This window comes from Schistocerca nitens, chromosome 12 (genome assembly GCF_023898315.1).
Source record: "Schistocerca nitens isolate TAMUIC-IGC-003100 chromosome 12, iqSchNite1.1, whole genome shotgun sequence".
NCBI classification, from domain to species: Eukaryota; Metazoa; Arthropoda; class Insecta; order Orthoptera; family Acrididae; genus Schistocerca; species Schistocerca nitens.
Genome location: NC_064625.1, coordinates 8489119 through 8511094, shown reverse-complemented (window position 1 = coordinate 8511094; position 21976 = coordinate 8489119). Strand labels below are relative to the sequence as shown.

General features: G+C 48.5%; 1 protein-coding gene across 1 annotated transcript; it reads left to right on the top strand.

Moving 5' to 3' along the window:
• The first annotated feature begins 2017 nt into the window (after positions 1–2017).
• LOC126214842 (uncharacterized) lies at positions 2018–21651 on the top strand. The gene is made up of 2 exons (XM_049941473.1): positions 2018–2091; positions 19297–21651. Exons 1-2 carry the CDS (start codon positions 2080–2082, stop codon positions 20695–20697), a joined length of 1413 nt encoding a protein of 470 aa, XP_049797430.1. The 5' UTR covers positions 2018–2079; the 3' UTR covers positions 20698–21651.
• Positions 21652–21976: the final 325 nt, after the last annotated feature.

Below are 21976 nucleotides of genomic sequence, written 5' to 3'. Positions count from 1 at the left end.
CAAGTAACACTGCAAAAGTTAAATTCTGTTTTATATTCTGACAGAATTTAACTTTTGCAGTGTTACTTGAAAATGGCCATAAGGGCGAAATTTTATACAGTCAACGGCGGCTATGATGTCTTTTAAGAAATATTATATACCGAGCGAGGTGGCGCAGTGGTTAGCACACTGGACTCGCATTCGGGAGGACGACGGTTCAATCCCGCGTCCGGCCATCCTGATTTAGGTTCTCCGTGATTTCCGTAAATCGCTCCAGGCAAATGCCGGGATGGTTCCTTTGAAAGGGCACGGCCGACTTACTTCCCCGTCCTTCCCCAATCCGATGAGACCGATGACCTCGCTGTTTGGTCTCTTCCCCCAAACAATCCAATCCAATCCAAGAAATATTATATGGCTGTGAATCCCAACCATGAGAAGTTAATCTTTTGCAATGTGGTGCTACAAAAGTGCTCAAGATTGGATGGGTAAATGACGCAACTAGTGAGGAGGTACTCAATAGAATTGTGGAGAAGACAAATTTGTGGCACAGCTTGAGTAGAAGAAGGGATCTGTTAGTACGACACATTCTGAGGCATTAAGAGATCACCAGGTTAGTGTTGGAGGGACGCGTGGGAGGTAAAAATAGTAGGAGGAGAGCAAGAGATAAATATAGTAAGCACATTCAGAAGGATGTCGGTTGTAGTAGTTAGTCGGAGATGAAGAGGCTTGAACAGGGTAGAGTAGAATGGAGAGCTGCATCAAACCAGTCTTTGGACTAAAGAGCCGGCCGCGGTGGTCTAGCGGTTCTGGCGCTGCAGTCCGGAACCGCGGGACTGCTACGGTCGCAGGTTCGAATCCTGCTTCGGGCATGGGTGTGTGTGATGTCCTTAGGTTAGTTAGGTTTAAGTAGTTCTAAGTTCTAGGGGACTTATGACCTAAGATGTTGAGTCCCATAGTGCTCAGAGCCATTTGGACTAAAGACTACAACAGGAAAAACAGCAGTGATTATTCGTATTGTCCAAATAATGGCAGAGCACAGATTACAATATGGTTTTTGAGCAGAGTTTCAAAAAATTAGAATCAATAGGAGAATGCTGTTGATTTTTTGTGGTATTCAACCACTTATCACTTTTCGAGAAAAGTTGCGAATCGTGGACGGACTAAGTTTTCTTTTATTTAACTACGTAATTCAATATTTTCAGTTTGTGTATCTTGAAACTGAGCCTGATTTTTTCAATCTTTGATATAAGGCGGTGACATAGTCATTAAAATTCTTCTGGGTATTATGCCGCGTCTTTGCTAAAAACGAACAACAATAATGAAGTGAAACCGACGTTTCGGCCGAATCGTGCCGTGAGAAAGGCCGTTGCAATTCGGCCGAAACGTCGGTTTTAGTTTATTATTGTTGTTAGTTTTTAGGAATGATGCGGCATGACACCCAGAAGAATTTTAATCACTATTTTAATTTTTTTTGTTCGATTTCTACGTTAATTACAGGAAATAATAGGAACAGAAAACCGAAAACCTATTAAACTTCCTGGCAGATTAAAACTGTGTGCCCAACCGAGACTCGAACTAGGGACCAGGAAGTTTCATATCAGCGCACACTCCGCTGCAGAGTGGAAATCTCATTCCGAAAACATATTGTTTCAATGATAACCGTCATCCCTGCTCGACACGTAAATGGCTGCATACGCCACGAAGTGAGAAAATTATTGGTGGCTTCAAACGGCAGCACGTCGTCTGAAAGCGTGACTCGTCATCGGAGTAAATGATGGGACCACTGGGGGGTTTCGGACGTGCGAGGTGGTGTCGGCGGCTGACGTAACGGGGTCCAGAGCGTGCTCTGCCGGCGGCCGGTGAGCCAGACGTGAGACTGGAGGGGTGGTGGTGGGGGCGGCTGATCCGCTCTGGCGAAAGTTCCGGCGTCCGGCGCTGCGGCGTCCGGCCCCCCGCCCCTCCAGAGCCCAGCGCCGCTGGCCACGCGGCCCTACCCTTCCCTGGCCCTATATAAGGGCCGGGCGCAGCCTCCACCGGCAGTCTCAGCGGACGTCTCCTTCGGACGTGATATCCACCTGACGCGATCGCACGCACGGAGTCATGAGGAGAGAGGTGAGTTGTCTACACGTACACACCACAACACCCACAAAAAAAAACCTTCTGGAGCACTACACGCACTTGAAACCTTCAACTTCTATTCTGGAGAGGTACGCGAGAAAACTAGTACGAGCCGAAAATGCCGCCCAGGACTTTCTGGATACTGCTGATGAGCGAGTTTCGCACAGAATAGCTTCTCCAGCCAGGGGGTGGGACCGCCACACGACCTGGAGCACGTGCAGTCGCTATCGTCTTCATTGCGAACACCTGTTTCGAGCAGCTCTCCACTAACCTGTCCAGTCAGCACTCTCCATCTCTTGCACAGTCATTCCAGCCATGCGACCCTGTTGTCAAAAGCCTCTGCTCTCTTCCCGTCCCTGCTGCTGGCCCTTACCATTTACCATCGTGTTCCATCCGACGTATAGTTTACAGCACCTGAGAGAAACTTTCAAACGTAAAACTAAGTTCAGGAGTACCCCAAGGAAGCGTTGCACGACCGTAGTTAATAGAAAGCATCACATCAAAAACACCTTCAGCTATCTATATTTCACATTTTTATTTTACTTATGCCGCCATCTTAAGGTTCCGTGTCCGGCATGTAGGAAGTATCCAACATTATGTGCCGCCGAAATAGCGGACAGCATTCAGCAAATGGTATCCGTACACTTATTTTTAACAACGCGATCCCTTCGTTCAAAAATGTTTCAAATGGCTCTGAGCACTATGGGACTTAACATCTGAGGTCATCAGTCCCCTAGACTTAGAACTACTTAAACGTAACTAACCTAAGGACATCACACACATCCATGCCCGAGGCAGGATTCGAACCTGCGACCGTAGCAGCAGCGCGGTTCCGGACTCAAGCGCCTAGAACCGTTCTACCACAGCGGCCGGCCGTTCGTTCATCAGTTAGCCTCAAGATGCCGTAGTGAAACGCCGAAATGAGTTCACATAAGTAAAATAAAATTTATAGCGATATAACAAGCAACCATTGCATAAAAAAAATTAATTTCTTTACCGGTTTCGGGCACTAAGTGAACAAGGGCACTAAGCGCCCGAAATCGGAAAACAAATTAAATTTCCTTTATGCAACTGGTTACTTATTACTTCGTTATATACTACAGTTACTGAGGATAGATGAAATACTGGAAATAAAATTTGAGATATAGACGGCTCAAGGTGTTTATGATTTGACGTTCAACAATGAACAGCCCACGTCCCTCAACCGTCCTGTATGTAGATGGACTTACACAGGGACAGTGAATACCGTCGGAAGTTCCACGCAGCTTTTTGCGGGTGCTGTTGTATACAGAAAAGTCGCTGGGCTACAAAACTCCGTCGACGCCTGCTGCAGATAGCGGTACTAATCCTCAGTGTAAACAAATGTAACGAACTGCGTATACATCGACAGAAAGACCTATTCTCTAACGATTAAACGACTGCAGAATAATCGATGCAAGCAGTTACATCCATTAAATATCTAGAAGGTTGCATATGGAACGACTTAAAATTAATCGCAAGTAAGGTACATGCCAGACCGAGATTCAGGGGAAGAATTCACTTGAATATTGCTGGTCTTTCTGTGATCCGTAGTAGATACGACTGATAGGGGAATAGAAAAAATCCAAAGAAGAGCTGCTCGTTTCGTCACAGGTTCATACAGTAAACACGGAATCTTCACAGAGATGATCAGCTCAGCCAATCAAGCAGTATATTTGTTGATAATCTTGCCTGTACCACTCCCAAGTGCCCCGAGAGGAATCAACAAATACATTGCTTCCTTCTACGTATATCTCCCGAAGAGACCATGAAGATAAAATCAGAGACATTTGAGCCTACACGGAGGCTTAGCAACTAATCCTTCTTCTCGCGAACCAAATGCGACTCGAACAGAAAAAGAGGGGGGGGGGGGGGGTGACACTAGAATACAGAATACCCTCCGCCCCCCACACAGTAAGCTGGCTTGCAGAGTGGTAGTGTCTAGATATACATTTCAAGGCTGGCACAAATCGCCAAATGAATTCACTAATTTGGAGGGTGGAGCTTAGATGCAGGTGAACAGGAGATCGTTGAAAGCTGTGGCCATGTGGCTGCAGGAGTTCCATCATTCATTTCAATTTCGGCAGCCAGTAGTACAAGAATGGCCAACATTCAATAATCCACAAAGAGAAAAATACGTAAAAAATAGTCGCTGTTTGTTTTACACGTTTTCAGTCCTAAGAGTTCTACTTCACACGCACGCTACACCCCTCAGCTATTGTTACGAGTACAATAACATTTTCACTATGGGCTGCGTCATTCTGGATCGCTCCCCATGAAAATCACGCAAATGTAATAGAAATGGGCGTCAACGTTTCCTGTTATTCACATGCGGTTTATCCACTTGGGCTGTTTGTAACCGGAACACGACAAATTCAACAAGTCTCTGTCGCAAACCCTTTATCCATGTTACTAGTCCCGAAATTTCCGCAGGAACTTCCAACATTAAGCTCTAAACCATTTCGCTCGTCTTTGGATAGGAGCGTATAAGTGCAACTTGGACAGTGTAACAAGGGACAATACTATCCTTGTGGCTAAGGGTTACTTATATCTGTGCATGTTAACGTTAGTACAAGGAGAAAAAAAATATTTCCCGCTTAAAGTATTCAAAATAGTGTTATACCCTTTTACTGAAATAAATTTGTCACTGTGCCTGTAAGGGACTGACACTATCTCATTTTTTTCCTGTTACTCGACTTTTGGCCATTTGTCTAAATGGAAGGATTTAGAACTGATGGAAGGCGACATGAAATGGAACCAGCATTAAGGACGGTCGTAGGGAAACTGAATTGTCGACACTAGTCTAGTGGGAGAATTCTAGGGAAGTGTAGTTCATCTACATAGGAGACTGCGTATACAACACTTTTGTGACCCATTCTTCGATACAGCTCAAGTTTAATATTATCAATTTTACGGGATTGAGGTAGCCATTGTTATATTTTATCAGTAATAATTGGTTGCAATCAATAGTTTTACGTCCTACAGAAAACTAAACAACGCGTTTCGAGAGACAGTGCTCTCATAAGCAGGTAGTCAGAATCCAGGCGTGAGTTTAAAACACTAAAAAGTCTTTGAAAATTATACTGTAGGAAACACTGCAACCAACGAGCGGTTTTTTTGAAATTATTTTATTGTACCGTTACTAGTTTCACGCCTGAGGTCATCGACAGATGGTAACGTTTACTTTTTGGTATGTTATACGTTTGTGTCCTAAAATATAACAAAGTTTTTGTGATTGCTAGCCTCTGATGATGCGCTCAAGCCTGAAACCTATGGCTGGTTGTAGTATTTCCTACAGGATAATTTAACAGAACAGATGCGGTGTTCTCTAACCAAAATCGATAAAATAACTAAAATTCCCATCGCAAATGTTTCGGTAGAGTTTTTAGCGTTTTAACCTCATGATCTGGTTCTGACAACATTATTATGAGAGCATTTGTCGTGTGTAGCATGTAAAACGGTTTTATGGTAGCAATTATTACCGCCCGAGTGTTTGGGATCCGCGCCAGGTCGGAATAGAGGAAGACATCGAAGCAAACCGGAGGCGTGCTGTTAGATTTGTTACCGGTAGCTTTGATCGACACACGAGTATCGTGGAAATATACGGCAAACTTAAATGGCGATGCCTGGAGGTAAGAATAGGTTCTTTTCTCCCGAACACTGTTTAGAAAGCTTAGAGAAGGAGCGATTTGGTCACGCAGCATTTGTGGTCGGCAAGACAGGACGCGGTGACCCCGGGCTTGATTCCTTCAGAGAAAGCGGACCGCAGCAGGTGTCGAAGCCGGCCCCGCTGTCTCCGTCCCGCGCAGAGTCGCCATAAGCGGCAAAAAAAGAAGTAAATGGCGGAGAAAGGCGAGTGAGAGCGTGTGTGTGTGTGTGTGTGTGTGTGTGTGTGTGTGTGTGTGGAGGTTTCGCACGCACACTCCGGGCCTCATCGTCAGGTTGCAGCTGCTCTTGACTTCCATCTATCAACGGAGCGCGCTGCCTGCTGCAGTAGCCACCTCCATTTCACCGGACACGACCTGTGCGGGGGGAAGAAAGGATTTCGTAAACCAGTCTTCGCTGTAGTGTTTACACGTCAGTGCCGAATCTGATTTTGTTTGGCCGGCCAGGTATAGATTTTTCTGAGCCTCGGGCGTTTTTCACGGAAAATTTCTCTCATTTCGCCACGACATAAATACCTTCATAAATACCTTCACCAATTAGAAGCAAGTAGGAACCCCTTGCGGATATCCGTGAACTCGTAGGAAAGACTAGAAGGAGATGGTTAACCGTGCCAGTTAATACGTTCAAAACTGTTTCCTTGCACAAATCTAGATCGCTAGCGTTGTGGGAAAAGAAACCTGCAATGTGATCACCGTTAGATCATAATAGTACTCCAGTATTTTGGATGCTCTGAAAGGCTACAGAATTACCGAGTTGGTAACGATACAGTCACATTACTGAGCTCAAAATCAGCAGACAATTTTTCATCAGCCAGTGATAATGAACGAGAGCCTTTGTCACTAAGAGAATCAATATAGTTGTTTAAAAATTGCCAGCTGCCAGTATGCGGAACACTCCGTTCTTGAAAGTCAGTCCGACTATCATCATTCAGGAAACATATCAGCACTGGCGAACCTCTTCGTAATTCATAAAGACTTGCAGAGTATTGACGATCGTTGCAAGGATTTGCAGTTGCCGCTCAACATAAGCAAATGTAACGTGTTGAGGATAGGAAGGCAGAAAGACCCATTATCGGATGATTACACGGTTGTATAGCAATCACTGGAAGCACATACAAACTTTCAATACCTAGAAGTATGTCTAAGGCGCGTTGTAAAGCGGGACGGCCACATGAAACTACACTACTGCCCATTAAAATTGCTACACCACGAAGATGACGTTCTACAGACGCGAAATTTAACCGACAGGAAGAAGATGCTGTGATATACATATGATTAGCTTTTCAGACCATTCACACAAGGTTGGCGCCGGTGGCGACACCTACAACGTGCTGACATGAGGAAAGTTTCCAACACATTTCTCATACACAAACAGCACTTAGACCGGCGGAAAGGCTGGTGTATGAGTGTGAAACCTTATGGGACTTAAATGCTAAGGTCATCAGTCCCTACTTAACCTAAATTATCCTAAGGACAAACACACACACCCACGCCCGAGGGAGACTCGAACCTCCGCTGGGACCAGCCGCTCAGTCCATGACTGCAGCGCCATAGACCGCTCGGCTCATCCCGTGCGGCAAAGGCTGGTGACCAGGAGCTTTACGCCACCACCTCTTTTGCCCTTGCCGGCCAAAGACTCGCAGCGAAAATAAACATCTGCCACCGGTATTCGAACCGACTTACCTCAGAGTCGAGTGCCATCGCACAGCAGTGCGTTAGCGGACACGGCTAAGGAGGCGGGTCCTTACGGGATTTAGGTGTAGGTTTTTAAAGTGGATGGGGTAGCGTCGTCCAAAGAGAGGGCAGTGTTCGGTGCACATAATGGATCTATGGTATGGCCGCAAGTGTTACCTAATATCTCCTGTGGCTCTGCTGGCGAACGATGTCGTGAACGGGAGAGCACCGTTGTTGGGAAACGAAGAGACACTTGGAGATCAACAGCTGTTGCTGACAGCAGCATCAGGTCCCACACACATACGACGCGGTGAAATGGGCGTACTGGAGCTAAAAGACGCGCGACCGTTCCACTACGCGATCGGCCATCGGTCGCCGGAGTCCCCGGGGCTGAGGCGTCGAGTGCTCGGATAGCGCGTGCCAAAGCGAAGGCTACGAGACGAGGGCTCCCGTATGGCGGTCTGTGTGCAGGAAGCGCCGCAGAGGCCCTTGAGCAACACAGCGCGGCAATTAAAAGCGCCGGCGGCGACCCAGCGTTGCGTTGCGTCGCGGGCCGAGCGGAACTGGACTGGACGCACCGCTGGACTCCAGCTTTCTCCAGCGCTCCTCGCGTCACGCACGCTGCAGTCCAGCACCCGTCCCACTAGCTAGGCGCCTCCATATACAGGGTTTCTCAGGGTCTCTGCGTCGAACGTCTTGAGGTGATAGATACCGCGGTAGCGAACAACTTTTGTTAGATGCAAAATGTTCGCTGACTCTTCCCAGCGATGGTACACGTCTGTTATAACTGGTCATGCCACTGACAGGCACTGGGGCCTAGACAGTCTGCAGCTTGCGTATGTAGCGTGTGTTGTTCTGTAAGCCACAATGATTCTTTAGATTTCCTTGTTGAAAATCACTGTGCTAGTTTCCCGCAGTAGGCAGTTACAGCAAACAGTGGGCACTCTTACTTCCATGAAATCTCGTCGCACCAGGGCCGGCAAATTCAATAAAAACGTGCCTCGTATGGGACGTGACAGCGAACCTTTAGTTGGTTGGGCTGTTTGCAGGAAGAGACCAAACATCGAGGTCATCGGTCTCATCAGATTAGAGAAGGACGAGGAAGGAAGTCGGCCGTGCCCTTTCAGAGGAACCATCCCGGCATTTGCCTGGAGCGATTTAAGGAAATCAGGATGGCCGGACGCGGGATTGAACCGTCGTCCTCCCGAACCTTTTGTTCCTAACGGAACTAGTTCCCCATCACATGCTATTGCACCCCTAGGCGTTTCATACAATACTTCGAAACGCCCTGTTTCCTATACATAGAGTGATTCCGCTACCCCTACCGCTAGGTTTCATGCAACCCGCAACACATTCAAAAACCATGCGCAAAATCTTCATATTCTCTCTCGCTTTGCGCAAACTATTAGTCCTACAGAAAAAAACGAATGGGGTCTTTCTGTAGGAAATTTATACTAGTTCAGTATTGCACTAGAATAAGTTGCCACCAGAGGTCACGCATTTCGAGTTATTGAAGAGAAACAATTTTGAAGGTCATTTTTATACGTTTTTCTTGACTAATTCGAAAAACATGGCATCAAGCGAGACTGTATCCCAGTACAAACTTTAACTACTTTACATTTACAAAAAAGATCCTCTTCGTTTCTTCTAACACTTTGCACGTAGTAAGTGAGGTGATACGAAAACCTTGAATGTGGTATTTGAAGTTATTGTGGGTTGCGTAAAACCCATCGGTAGGGGCAACTGGACCAACCTGCATACACTGCACACTAAACACTGCAGTCTCCTCCACATGGGTCAAGTGCTACCGCTGCATGTGATTGTGCTCAGAAAGGTAACACACCAACTGCCTCTTTAGTGTAGTCGGAGGTAATCGAGTGAACGTGCGTGGCGCTCGAAAATTAAATTGGCAAATGACACATTAAAGCAGTAGATGGGTTCTGCTGTTTGCGCAGAAAAATTGCACGTCTGATGACAACGGATGACAATGCACCGTGTCACCGGGCCACAACTGTTCGCGATTGTTTTGAAGAACATTCTGGACAATTCGAGCCAATGATTTGGTTATCCATATCGCCGGGCATCAAAATCATCGACCATTCATGCGACATAATGGACAGGTCAGTTCGTGCACAAAATCCTGCACGGCAATACTTTCGTAATTATGGATGGCTATTTCTGCAGGGGACCTCCAACGACTTGTTGAGCTCATACCACGTCAAGTTGGTGCAATACGTGGCGCAAGAGGGGGTCCGGCACAATATTACGAGGTATCCCGTGACTTTTGTGACCTCAGAGTAGAACAGGCTTCGAGAGAAGAATATCGTCTTTCTTCCAAGAGAGTCCAATTTCGGTCACCTGTGCGTCCCTGCTACACTTTCGCATGAGCTGGGTGTGGATCACTTGTCAGCCGGCCTTTGCTATCGCCGTACACTCGATCCGCCACAGCGAAGACTTAGCGTCCCTGGCCGGCGTCATAACAGCCGATGAGGCGGCTCCATCAGGCGCGCGAATTACGGCGGTCGTTAAACCGCCGAAGAGTAAACACGCGCGCGGCAGCTAATGGGCGCCGTCCCGGCCATTATGCGAAAGTAATTGCTGGCCCGTCCAAGAGCTGTCGGCAGCGGTGGGATCGAGACGTCTCGCGGGGCTCCGCCAGCGGGATGATTTTTTCCCGTCTCCAGACGGGTCGTTTGCCGAACGGACCAGACTTCCCGCGTATACATTACTTTCCGTATACAAGTCAATCTTCAGGAGTACCTCGTAAAATGGTCTTTCCAGGTATAAAGTAGAACCGATATTGCCCGCCAAGTTGGAATAGAGCGCCGCGTTCCTTTTGACGATGAAGCACAGTTAATAGCTGGGCCACCAACTGCCTCTTGCCGTCGTCTCTATTAAGCGTCCGGGAGGAGAAATAGGCACGCTAACCTGTGTCCCTAAAAACAGAAAATAATAAGGAGACATGTAACTTGAAATACGACGGTTTTGTTTACTGTTTCGTCCGTCTCTCTCTCTCTCTCTCTCTCTCTCTCTCTCTCTCTCTCTCTCATTCGCATACACACACACACACACACACACACACACACACTGTATGACACTATGAAATTTTCGTAGACAGAGGCATCCTCAGCGACAACTCAGACCACACGGTCCGCGGTTTGGCACCAGTCCATATCGCCAACTGTCTAGGAGGGATTGTTACGAGGAATTAAAGGCGGAAAGACAGACGGTAGACCTGGGAATGTGGAGACCAGTATCGGTTAAGATACTGCAAGAATTCTGAGAAAATCTCGTTCATTCATGGAGCAAGTCGCTTACATTTGAGCAGTTGTCGAGTACTGATTGCCGGTGAGGGCCCCTAGTAACACAAATTAGCGGACGATATAGGGAATACTCGACACGTGAGAGCTAAGGAGATGCTCAGGGGAAGTCAAAAAAATGGCTCTGAGCACTATGCGACTTAACTTCTGAGGTCATCAGTCCCCTAGAACTTAGAACTAATTAAACCTAACTAACCTAAGGACATCACCCACATCCATGCCCGAGGCAGGATTCGAACCTGCGACCGGAGCGGTCACGCGGTTCCAGACTGAAGCGCCTTTAACCGCACGGCCACACCGGCCGGCTCAGGGGAAGTCAGTGGCAGACGTTATAAGAGAGGCGTTGCGCATCACGCGAAGGTTTGCTGCTGAAATTCCGATGGAGTACGTCACATGTAGAGCCTGGCACTGTATTAACGTCCTCCCATACACTTCTCGCAAGATTACCGCGTATTACTACCAGTACGCGAAATATTCCAAGTAACCTGCTGCCTTACAAAATATAGATGTCGATGGACATGAACCAGGTCAGGCTGAGATGTGTGTGTGCCATCGTCCACACTCGGGCGACTGCGCTGATTCGCAGAGTCTCAGACAATGGCATCTCTACATCTTCACCTACATCTGTATGTCAGAACTTCAGCAGCCGCCTAATGGTGTGTGGCGAACGTATTTCTGCCATCACTACCGTTCCCAAATTCCCTGTTCCATTTCGCTAATCTGCTTCTACGTCAATAGTGCGCAAACCACTTGACGGTACACGGCGGAGGATACTTCTGGTACGAATAACTGATCGCCACTTTCCTGTTCCACTCGCGAGTCGCGCGTGGGAAGAATCATTGTAGGGGAGCCACTGTGTTAGATCTAATCTCTCGACGGGGTCGTTTCGCGAGATGTCTTAGAGAGGAAGCAGTATGTTGTCCGATTCTTCACTGAAAGTGGTCTCCCGCAGTTTCGATAGCAAACCTCTCTGTGATGCAGAACGCCTCTCTTCTAGCGTCTGCCACTCGAGTTTGTTGAGAATCTCTGTAACGCCGTCGCGCCGACTAAACGATCGCGTGACGAAACGCGCCGCTACCCGTTGGATCTTCTCTATCTCTTCTATGAGTCCTACCTGGTATGGATTCATACTGATGAGGAACACTCAATAATCGGTCCAGCAAGCGGCTTATAAGCCACTTCCTTCGCCGATGAGTTTCATATCTTTAAGATTCTCACTACGAATCTCAGTCAGGCATCTGCTTTTCCTATTGTGTGTTTCATGTAGTGGTTCCACTTAAAGCCGCTCTGGATAGCTACTCCTAGATATTTTCCTGTAGATTCTTTTTCCAGCATTTTTTCAGCAACATGGTAGTTGTACAGTAGTGGATTTCTTTTCCTATATATATATATATATATATATATATATATATATAATATTCAGGGTCAATTGCCAGAGCCTGCGGCATTCATCGATCCTCTGAAGGTCATTCGTTGAATCGAGCCTGTCTTCTGGCGTTGCTACTTTATTCTAGACAACCACATTTGCGAACAGTCTTCAACATCTTCCGACTTTCGACTGGGGTACTCCGGAAAATACCTTCTACCACTACCAGTAATTGCGTTTTCTATTCCCCTCACAAGCACAGCGAGGGAGAAGGGAGAAACGACCGACTATATGGCTCCAAGTAAGCCCTAATTTCCTAAATTTGTCTTTACTGTCTTTGAGCGGAATGTACATAGGTTGCAGCAGAATCGTTCGGCTGTGAGTTGCAAATGTCTGTTCTCTAAATTTTCTTAACAATGTTTCGCGAAAAGAACAGCGTCTTCCCTACAGGAGTTGACATTTGAGTTCCCGAAGCATCTCGGACGTACCATTCAGAAATCTAGGAGACCATCTCTGAATTGCTTCGATGTCTTCCTGTAATCCAATCTGGTGGGGATCCGAAACATTCGAGCTTTGGTGAAGTACGGGTCGCACTGGTGTCTTCTACGAGGTGTCCTGTACAGACGAACTACACACATTGTTGAATCTCTCCCAAGGAGGCCGAGCGGTTCTAGGCGCTACAGTCCGGAACCGCGCGACCGCTACGGTCGTAGGTTCGAATCCTGCCTCGGGCATGGGTGTGTGTGATGTCCTTGGGTTAGTTAGGTGTAAGTAGTTCCAAGTTCTAGGGGACTGATGACCTCAGAAGTTAAGTCCTATAGTGCTCAGAGCCATTTGGACCATTTGAATCTCCCAAGGAACGCAAATCGACCATTCGCGTACCCTACCACAGTTCTCACACGCTCATTCTATTCCATGTCGCTTTGCAGCTTTACGCCCAGATATTTCATCGATGTGACTGTGTCAAGCAGCACATTACTAATGCTATATTCTAAAGTTACGGGATTGTTTCTCCTACTCGCCTGCGTTAATTTACCGTTTTCTACATTTAGAGCTTAATGTCATTGATCACACTTTGTTGGTGCATCACGGACAGGGGACATCGGCCGTGTAAGTAATGGAAATATACGAATATGCAATGTATCTGCAACCCTTGATCCACAGTTCGCAGGGTATAATGCGATAAAAGAGCCGTCTGAGTTTTGCAGGCGCGATGCTTTCTCAGTTCGTGCTGATTTGTGGACAGAAGGCCGCCTTCTTATCTGAGTGCTTAAGTGTTTGCCTACTATGGAGCGGGCCCGGGTTGCATTTCCGACCGGGTTGGGGACTTTCTCGGCTCGTGAACTGCGTGGTGTGTTATCATCATCATCATAATCATCATCATCATAATCATCATCATCATCATGTCCGACCCCGGTAGCTGAGTGGTCAGCGCGACAGAATGTCAGTCCTAAGGTCCCGGGTTCGATTCCCGGCTGGGCCGGAGATTTTCTCCGCTCAGGGACTGGGTGTTGTGTTGTCCCAATCACCATCATTTCATCCCCATCGACACGCAAGTCACCGAAGTGGCGTCAAACCAAAAGACTTGCACCCGGCGAACGGTCTACCCGACGGGAGGCCCTAGCCACACGACATTTTTATCACCATCTCAACATCACCGACACGCAAGTCGCCCAACGTGGCGTCACCTGAAATAAGACTTGCAACCACAATGCCTCACGATCGTTTCATTTCAGTTTCTTGTGTACAGAAGCCCTTCTGTGTGAAGGAATCTCACAGCGATCACGATTTTTGAGCCTGCACCGTGTTGTGTAGCTGTACAGTGTCAGCCTTCACACACTTCAGTCCGTGGAATGGGTGCGAACCACGTGGCCGCTAAGTAGACAGGCAACCGGCCCAGTTCCCACCACTCTCCCAGCCTAGGGGGGGAGACTCAGAGGCCGCTCTTGTCTGCGACGGCGCTAACCAGCCGGCCCGTCTCTCTCTTTCTGAGGTCCCGCTGTTTTTCTTTTCCTGTCACAGTGGGGTACTTTCGCGCCTCGGGCGACGCGACCTTCTCCGTTGAGTCAGAACTTACGTGTCTGGCATTCCGCTACGCCTCCTGTTTTTTGGTCCCCGAACCGCTGGAGCGTTGCGGGACGGAGCGAAACCGAACCGGGTCGCTGTAGGTAGGCAGTCACTGTGGCCGCGGCGACCGCTGTGCCGTAACAGCGGGCTCTGGCGTTTCGGACGGAAACAGTCCCTCCTCAGGCTCGGGCCGTCTACTTTCTTTAGCTACAACGCAACGCGTCCGCATAAAAACAAGCGTCCGAGATATTCTTTAGTACTGATCAACGGTCTGTGTCCCTCACTTAGTACGATAGACAGAAGAAGTGGAGCAGATCCTAGCAAGAGCAGTGAACTCCATGGCGGCATCGGAAATGCCGGAGGGCTGACCCACTGCACGCGTGGCTCACGCACAGCCTCCGTTGCAGGCTGACTAACAGCTTCGAGGGTGAAAAAAAATTGTGATTTTCAGTATTGAATATAATTAGTGACAGAGTTAAAAAATTTAAAACTCTGTCTAGTCTACTCATTAAGAGGTACAATGTTATTATAATGGTTTCAACACAGTAAGAATGGACATACATTTATAAACTGTGCACAAGGTGTCCCTCGTACACAGCTATCTGGCAACCTTCTGTTGTTCTACTTGGGCGGACTGGTCTGCTCATCCCTTCCAGATGCTCAATCCGTGTTTCAGCTCCGTCGAACCACCACGTGATTTTTGAGAGCGCCTTCAGTTGAGTTGTGCTTTTCTTACGAAACTGGAACACCGGAATTTAGAGCAAGTTTTGTGTTAAACTTCGGGAATCTGCGAGTGTGACCTTTGAAAAGTTGAAACAGGCCTCTGGGGAACATGTCTTATGAACAACACAAGTTCTACCGCTGGCACAAATAATTTCTGGAAGTAAATATGAAAAATCCGCCTCGATTGCACAAACTACCTGGTGTTTACCTACGTTTCAACGTGGGTAACCACGCCTTCTTCAGAACAAATATAAAACAGATTGCCTAAATAGGCATAGTCAAAGTCTAAAATCAACACCTACAGCGGCATAACCCCATAAAATTTTTTTTACAAATACACGGAACATATGAACCAAGTGAGTAATACCACTTATCTGAATACTGTGTGTGCTGCCTCGCCCCAGCCAACGTACGATGGTCACAGGCTCTCCACCTTCTGAAGAAGGCATGGTTACCCACGGTGAAACCTAGGTAAACACCAGGTAGTTTGTGCAATCGAGGCAGATTTTTCATAATTATTTCGATACTTACGACTGCTGACGCGCTACAATGCTAATAGTTCTCCAGTGGAAGGCCGAGATCACGCTGAAGATTATCCTCGCTCATGGAGACCTACAACTTCAAAAGCCGACGGAAACGTTCATCGTGTTGGTGCTTTTGTAAGATGAGGCCGACGCTCTTTGCCCAGGACGAACTGTTAACCAAGAGTCCACCGAGATGTCCTCGAAAGGCGCAGAAAAGGGTGGACCGATTGAGACCGGACACTGCGTCATGACAACGCCCCACATCACACGCCCCTTCCATCACGGAATTTTTTACCTCAAAAGGTATTCTTGTTGCTCAACCCCCCCCCCCCCCCTCCATATTAATCTGATCTGAGTCTTTGAATCTGCAAAAGTCTCAAAAGCATGTCGTTCTGGGACACTGGAGAACATTCAAAGGAATGCGACCGACATTACAGAGGCCCCACAAGTTGAAGCCTCTCAGCGCTGCTACCGAGACTCTGCCAACACACAGTCGCTACTTTGAAAGGGACAGTATTATTGTTTAAAAAATTTGAGAATTTTGGCAGATACAAAATCAGTCTCATTACTGTTCGCACACACCTCGTATACATCTTATGGCAGTTCTACACACGACGCGCCAAATACCCGAATACATTGACTGTTCTCACCCAGTGTCTAATAATGGGAGCACTTAGCGACATCCAATAAACTTCATACATAATTTTAAACCATTACGAAACTTATTTCCGCTGACATCCGCCACAAAATGATGAAAGCAACGAAGTTCAAATGGTTCAAATGGCTCTGAGCACTATGGGACTCAACTGCCTTGGTCATAAGTCCCCTAGAACTTAGAACTACTTAAACCTAACTAACCTAAGGACAGCACACAACACCCAGCCATCACGAGGCAGAGAAAATCCCTGACCCCGCCGGGAATCGAACCCGGGAACCCGGGGGTGGGAAGCGAGAACGCTACCGCACGACCACGAGATGCGGACCTAACGAAGTTCATCCTTAATATATTTTCGCTGTTCATTCAGTAAAACTTTGGCACCTCGTATGACGTTTTAATTTATTACTTCTGTACTGCTAACACCATTGCAATACATTTTTTCTGACAGAATCCCATTTCGTATCATCCGATGTAGCTCCAAAATTATCATTGCAGGACACGCACTTCACGCGATATGATGTCATAAATTCTGAGACGCGTGAAAAACTTGCTTTTGCTTGAAACGGAGCGCAAATTATCCTCACCATGCTCACCTGTTTTATGGTAATGGGAGCCATTAGCACTTCCAACAAACTGTAAATATAATTTGAACCTTCTATATAGTTTTCTATCTTTTATATCCTTAACGTCAAACGTTTAGCATAGTAAATCATCTGTAATGTAATCAGACATTTGGAGCTGTTTTATACTTGGGCGTTCGATTATTTAAAGATCAGGACATAGGAGAGTTTAGTGGTCGTTTACTAAGCGCGAGAGCTTCACATACAACGTACGCCATTAACAGGCACTACAATAGAAGCGTCTTGCATCATTGAGAGTTTTACTAATAGAATTCCCAGGTACTACGTAGTGGGGTCGGTCATGGAACATGTTACTTCTTCCAACATGTGTCTTGCGAAATGACGACGACGACAAAATCGGCGAAACCAGAGTTCATACGTAGGTTTATCTACCGACAAGACAGTTCTTCCTCTCCACACACACTTCGCTAATGAATGAAAAGCGCTAGTTTGCTTTTGTTCTACAACAGTGCTTTTCATTTATTATAACGTTGCTCTACCAGGAACGAAGGGAAGATTCAGTTAACTTTGCGAATGATTCAGGCAGAGAGGGAAAGACAGCAGAAGTACCCTCCGCACCACAGAGTAGAGTGTTTGACGACTATAGATGTCGACGCAGAGGATGTGGTGATCTTTTGTCTTGCAGTGAGTGGGATACAAAAACGTTACGGACGTGTTGGTCGAACTCTTCTTCTACATAGAGGAGTCCCAAGCATTTAGGCTCGAAATTATGCAGACGACAAAAAATTCGTGTACTGAGTGCTTTCAGGTCAACATTCAGTAGTAGAGAATCAGTGTTTAGCTTTCTGTTGACATAAAGAACTTACAGCGTACAGTAGTCCACGCCAGCAGCTCACACATTACATTACAACTGCGCGAGAAATATCTCTGCACTTCTTTCAGATACACCAGATGTCTCTCGAACAATGAGACAGACTGCCACGATCATAAGAGACAGCCACTCTTCAATTGGTACTGCGGTTTCATCACAAATGGCTTTACGCACACCACACGAAACAAACCCACCCTGGACTCATAACTAACGATTGCTTATTGCATTTCAGCGTAACGGCAGCGACATAGCAACTTACAATCGCATGCCCCATTTCCTTTCCTCATACTGCGTGAAATTTTCATTCCCGACCATTTGCACCTTGCCTTAAAGTACTCGGCGCCCTCCGCAGTCAGTTTAGCTTTGACCGTAACCGCAGTCTCACAGCAGAAAATCACTTCGTGTTTAGGCTCAGTATGACACCGAGCGCGGTTTCGTACGTAGGGGTACCGGTATTATAATCCTCATCACATACTAGTTTCTCGCGGTCTCTTTCCGCGGTCTCCACAAATCGCGGAAGACGATTGCTTACGCAAAGGTACGGCCCTATAATGAGCTAACGTTACGTCGTTGAAGACGTCCAATTCACTTGGTGGGGAGACAGCTAAACACTGTCCTCTCCCTTCTTTGGCTCCTCAGAAAGGAGCTCAGTGGACGTTCTCAGCATGAAGAAGCGTGTTTTTGCGTCTTCAACCTTCTACGGAGCACATTTAACACTCTGCATTCTGTGTCTCTCTCTTCAGCGAATGTACTTACGTACTCATTTTCTTTTCTTTATATTTTTAATCTTTTCTTCCACTTCTGCCAGATTAATCCTTGATGCGACATGTTCTGTTCGATTCGCCCTCACTTGTTCAACGAACTTGCCGAGCACATTCACAAGGCCACCAACTGAACTTCCACTATTCCCCCTACATCATTTAGAAGCGCTAGCTACTAAAACACACGCCACGTAACTAAATTACTGTCTCAGTATGAACCAGCCTCTCTGTGAAGTAATCAGCGGAGGACAAGGCAGCCAGCCCACTTCCTGGATATACGTTTAAGTTGTGCTGTGTGAACGAAGGCTCATCTTTCAAAAATTTAGGAGGACGATCGCAAAGGTATCAGTTACTTCCTCGGGCGCTGAGAAATTCTACAATATGTGTTCAAAAATGGTTAAAATGGCTTTGAACACTATGGGACTTAACTTGTGAGGTCCACTAAAACTTAGAACTACTTAAACCTAACTAACCTAAGGACATCACACACACCCATGCCTGCGGCAGGATTCGAACCTGCGACCGTAGCGGTCCCGCGGTTCCAGACTGTAGCGCCTAGAACCGCTCGGCCACTCCGGCCGGCACGATATTTGTTGCTGAGAATATTTTAGAAGTGACAAAGTCTCCCTGCCTTTCCTGGGCAATGCGCTTACTGCTGAGCTATCAAGTGGCTGACCATCCTCAGTACTGCTTCGGTTCTCCCGTTGGCGATCTCTTACCATACAAATTCCACAGGTGGTCTCATGGATGCCTTGTTAGACTTTTGTCCTTACTGTATGACATTGCTTGAAATTTTCTATTTCGTGTTACCACCCGCTCTTGGTCCCAACTCCACATGTAAACTTATCTACTATGTCTACGATCTCTCGCAATATGACCACATCGTCCCCGAGTCCTCAGACGCTGAGGGCTGCAACCCCTAATGAGGACTCTTCTACGCCGCCTGACACGCCCGCGCCCTCTGTTCGCAGACGCTGTTGGTCCTGCTTACCGTCGCCCTCGCGGCAACGGTGGCGGCCGAAGACTCGCAGGCGACCAAGGAAGACGAGAGGACCAAGCAGGCGGAGGAGGAGATCAGCAAGACGCAGAAGAAGCGCGGCCTGCTCGGGCTCGGCTACGGCGGCGGATACGGCTTCGGGCTGGGCATCGGCTACCTGGGCGGCGGGCACGGCCTCTACGGGGGCGGTGAGCTGCTGGGAGGCGGCTACGGAGGCGGCCTCGGCGGCGGATACGGAGGCGGCCTCGGCGGCGGCTACGGAGGCGGCCTCGGCGGCGGCTTCGGGGGCGGCTACGGCGGCGGCCTCGGCGGCGGCTTCGGGGGCGGCTACGGCGGCGAAGTGAAGACGGTGACGGTGACGCAGAAGGTGGGCGTGCCGGTGCCGCAGCCGTTCCCCGTGCACGTGCCCGTGGACCGGCCCGTGCCCTACCCCGTGGCCAAGCCGTACCCCGTCGAGGTGAAGATCCCCGTCGACAGGCCGTACCCCGTGCCCGTGGAGAAGCCCGTCCCCTACCCCGTGGAGAAGCCCGTGCCCGTCCCGGTCAAGGTGCCCGTCGACCGACCCTACCCCGTGCACGTGCCCGTCGACAAGCCCGTGCCCTACCCCGTCGAGGTCAAGGTGCCCGTGCCCCAGCCCTACCCCGTCCACGTGCCCAAGCCCTACCCCGTCGTCGTCGAGAAGAAGGTGCCCGTCCCCGAGCCCTACCCGGTGGAAGTGAAGGTCCCCGTCCCGCACCCCTACCCCGTCCACGTCAAGGTGCCCGTGGAAGTGCCCGTCGACCGCCCCTACCCCGTCCACGTCAAGGTCCCCGTCGACAGGCCCTACCCGGTCCACGTCCCACAGCCCTACCCGGTGGAGAAACCTTACCCCGTCCCCTACCCGGTCGAGAAGCCCTACCCGGTCCCGGTCAAGGTCCCGGTCGACCGTCCCTACCCGGTGGCCGTCCCCAAGCCCTACCCCGTGCCCGTAGAGAAACCCGTCCCCTACCCCGTGGAGAAGCCCGTGCCCTACCCGGTGGAGAGGCCCGTCGCCTACCCGGTCAAGGTTCCCGTCGACAGGCCCTACCCTGTGCCCGTGCCGAAGCCCGTGCCCTTCCCGGTGGAGAAGCCCTACCCGGTCCCGGTGGAGAGGCCCGTCCCCGTCCCCGTCAAGGTGCCCGTGGAGAGGCCCTACCCGGTCCCCGTGAAGGTCCCTGTGGCCGTCCCGGTCAAGTCGCACTACGACGGAGGCTACGGCGGCGGATACGGCGGAGGTGAGAGCATCGTCTTCAGCGGCGGATACGGAGGCGGATACGGAGGCGGCTACGGAGGTGGCTACGGAGGCGGCTACGGAGGCGGTCTGGGAGGCTACGACGGCGGCTACCACCACAAGTAAGTCCCGAGGCACCGTCAGGGAACCTCTCGGCATCGCCAGTATCGCCGACCACATACCTCACCACCATTACGAAGACACCACCTCGAGCATCGTCGCCAGTCGTCCGGACCGCGCCCCCACGTCCCACGTCCCTGATAACACCACGTGAGGGCCGTGCAGACGTCTCGCTGATCATCATTCCTCGCCATTGTTTCTGCTCCTTGAGTCGCCTCACACATCTAACTGTCATGCACCCCACGTCTCTAAACTCTCATCTGCATGTACCTGTACCAATGGCTATGACCTGACTCCTGGTGGAATATTCCTCCATCTGTAACTCTCTCTGTCCAGATCTGCTACCTTATCCACAGAGCTACTCGGAAGACATTAAAAAAAATAATCTAGTCCGTTAACAAGATCTTCCGATGAAGATCCTCAGCAGTTGGCACCTATAACCACTTACATACAACTAAGCTCTTACTTCTATCTTCCAAATGGTACAGATCTGGGCACGCTGCTTCCACCACGCCGTTTCTATTGCTTAGAACAGACCCTGGCCACTTGCTGTTTCCGCTGGCGGAGTCGCTGTGCACAGACGCCAACTTTGAACCACCAACGCCTCTGCACAAACTTCCTCGCGAGCGAGTAAAGAGAGAGAGTCCAGGTTCTGTTCGAAGTGACGGTCGTACGAGATGCCATCCAGTGTAATACGAAAGGCTCAGGGGCACCGCAATGTGCAATATAACTTATTAAGATCTCTCAGTCGTTGCGCGAGCCTGAGAAATCTACATACCAGAAGGGTCCCTGTATAACCGAACGGTACAAATGTGCTTTTGTGTTACTTGTAGCTTCCACTCATGTCTCACGTTTTATACTTAGTTCTCATCATCTCGTTTTGTGATAAGTTATGTTTATATGTTCACATGTATTTTTATATCTTGCAAATAAAAAAATACCAAATATTTCTTACAAAAACTCTGATGTCAGCTGCTTTATTTGTGGATTCCTCTAATGCAGTTCCCTGTACCAAAACCTATTGAATTCATTTTTGGAAACAGAAATTTGGACTGATGATTACACTTATCTGAGAATACTGTCGAATCACTGCCGAGTCTCTGTAAATAAAAGGCAATGTCCCGACTAAATGACTCACTCGAGCACTCACTGACTAATTCATCACCGCCCACCCCAAACACACTGAGGATAGAAACTTGAAATTTGGAGAGGCTATCTATCTTATACTGTAGGCATCGCTTAAGAAGCAATTTTTTGAAAATCGTTTCCTAAGGAAGTCAAATAA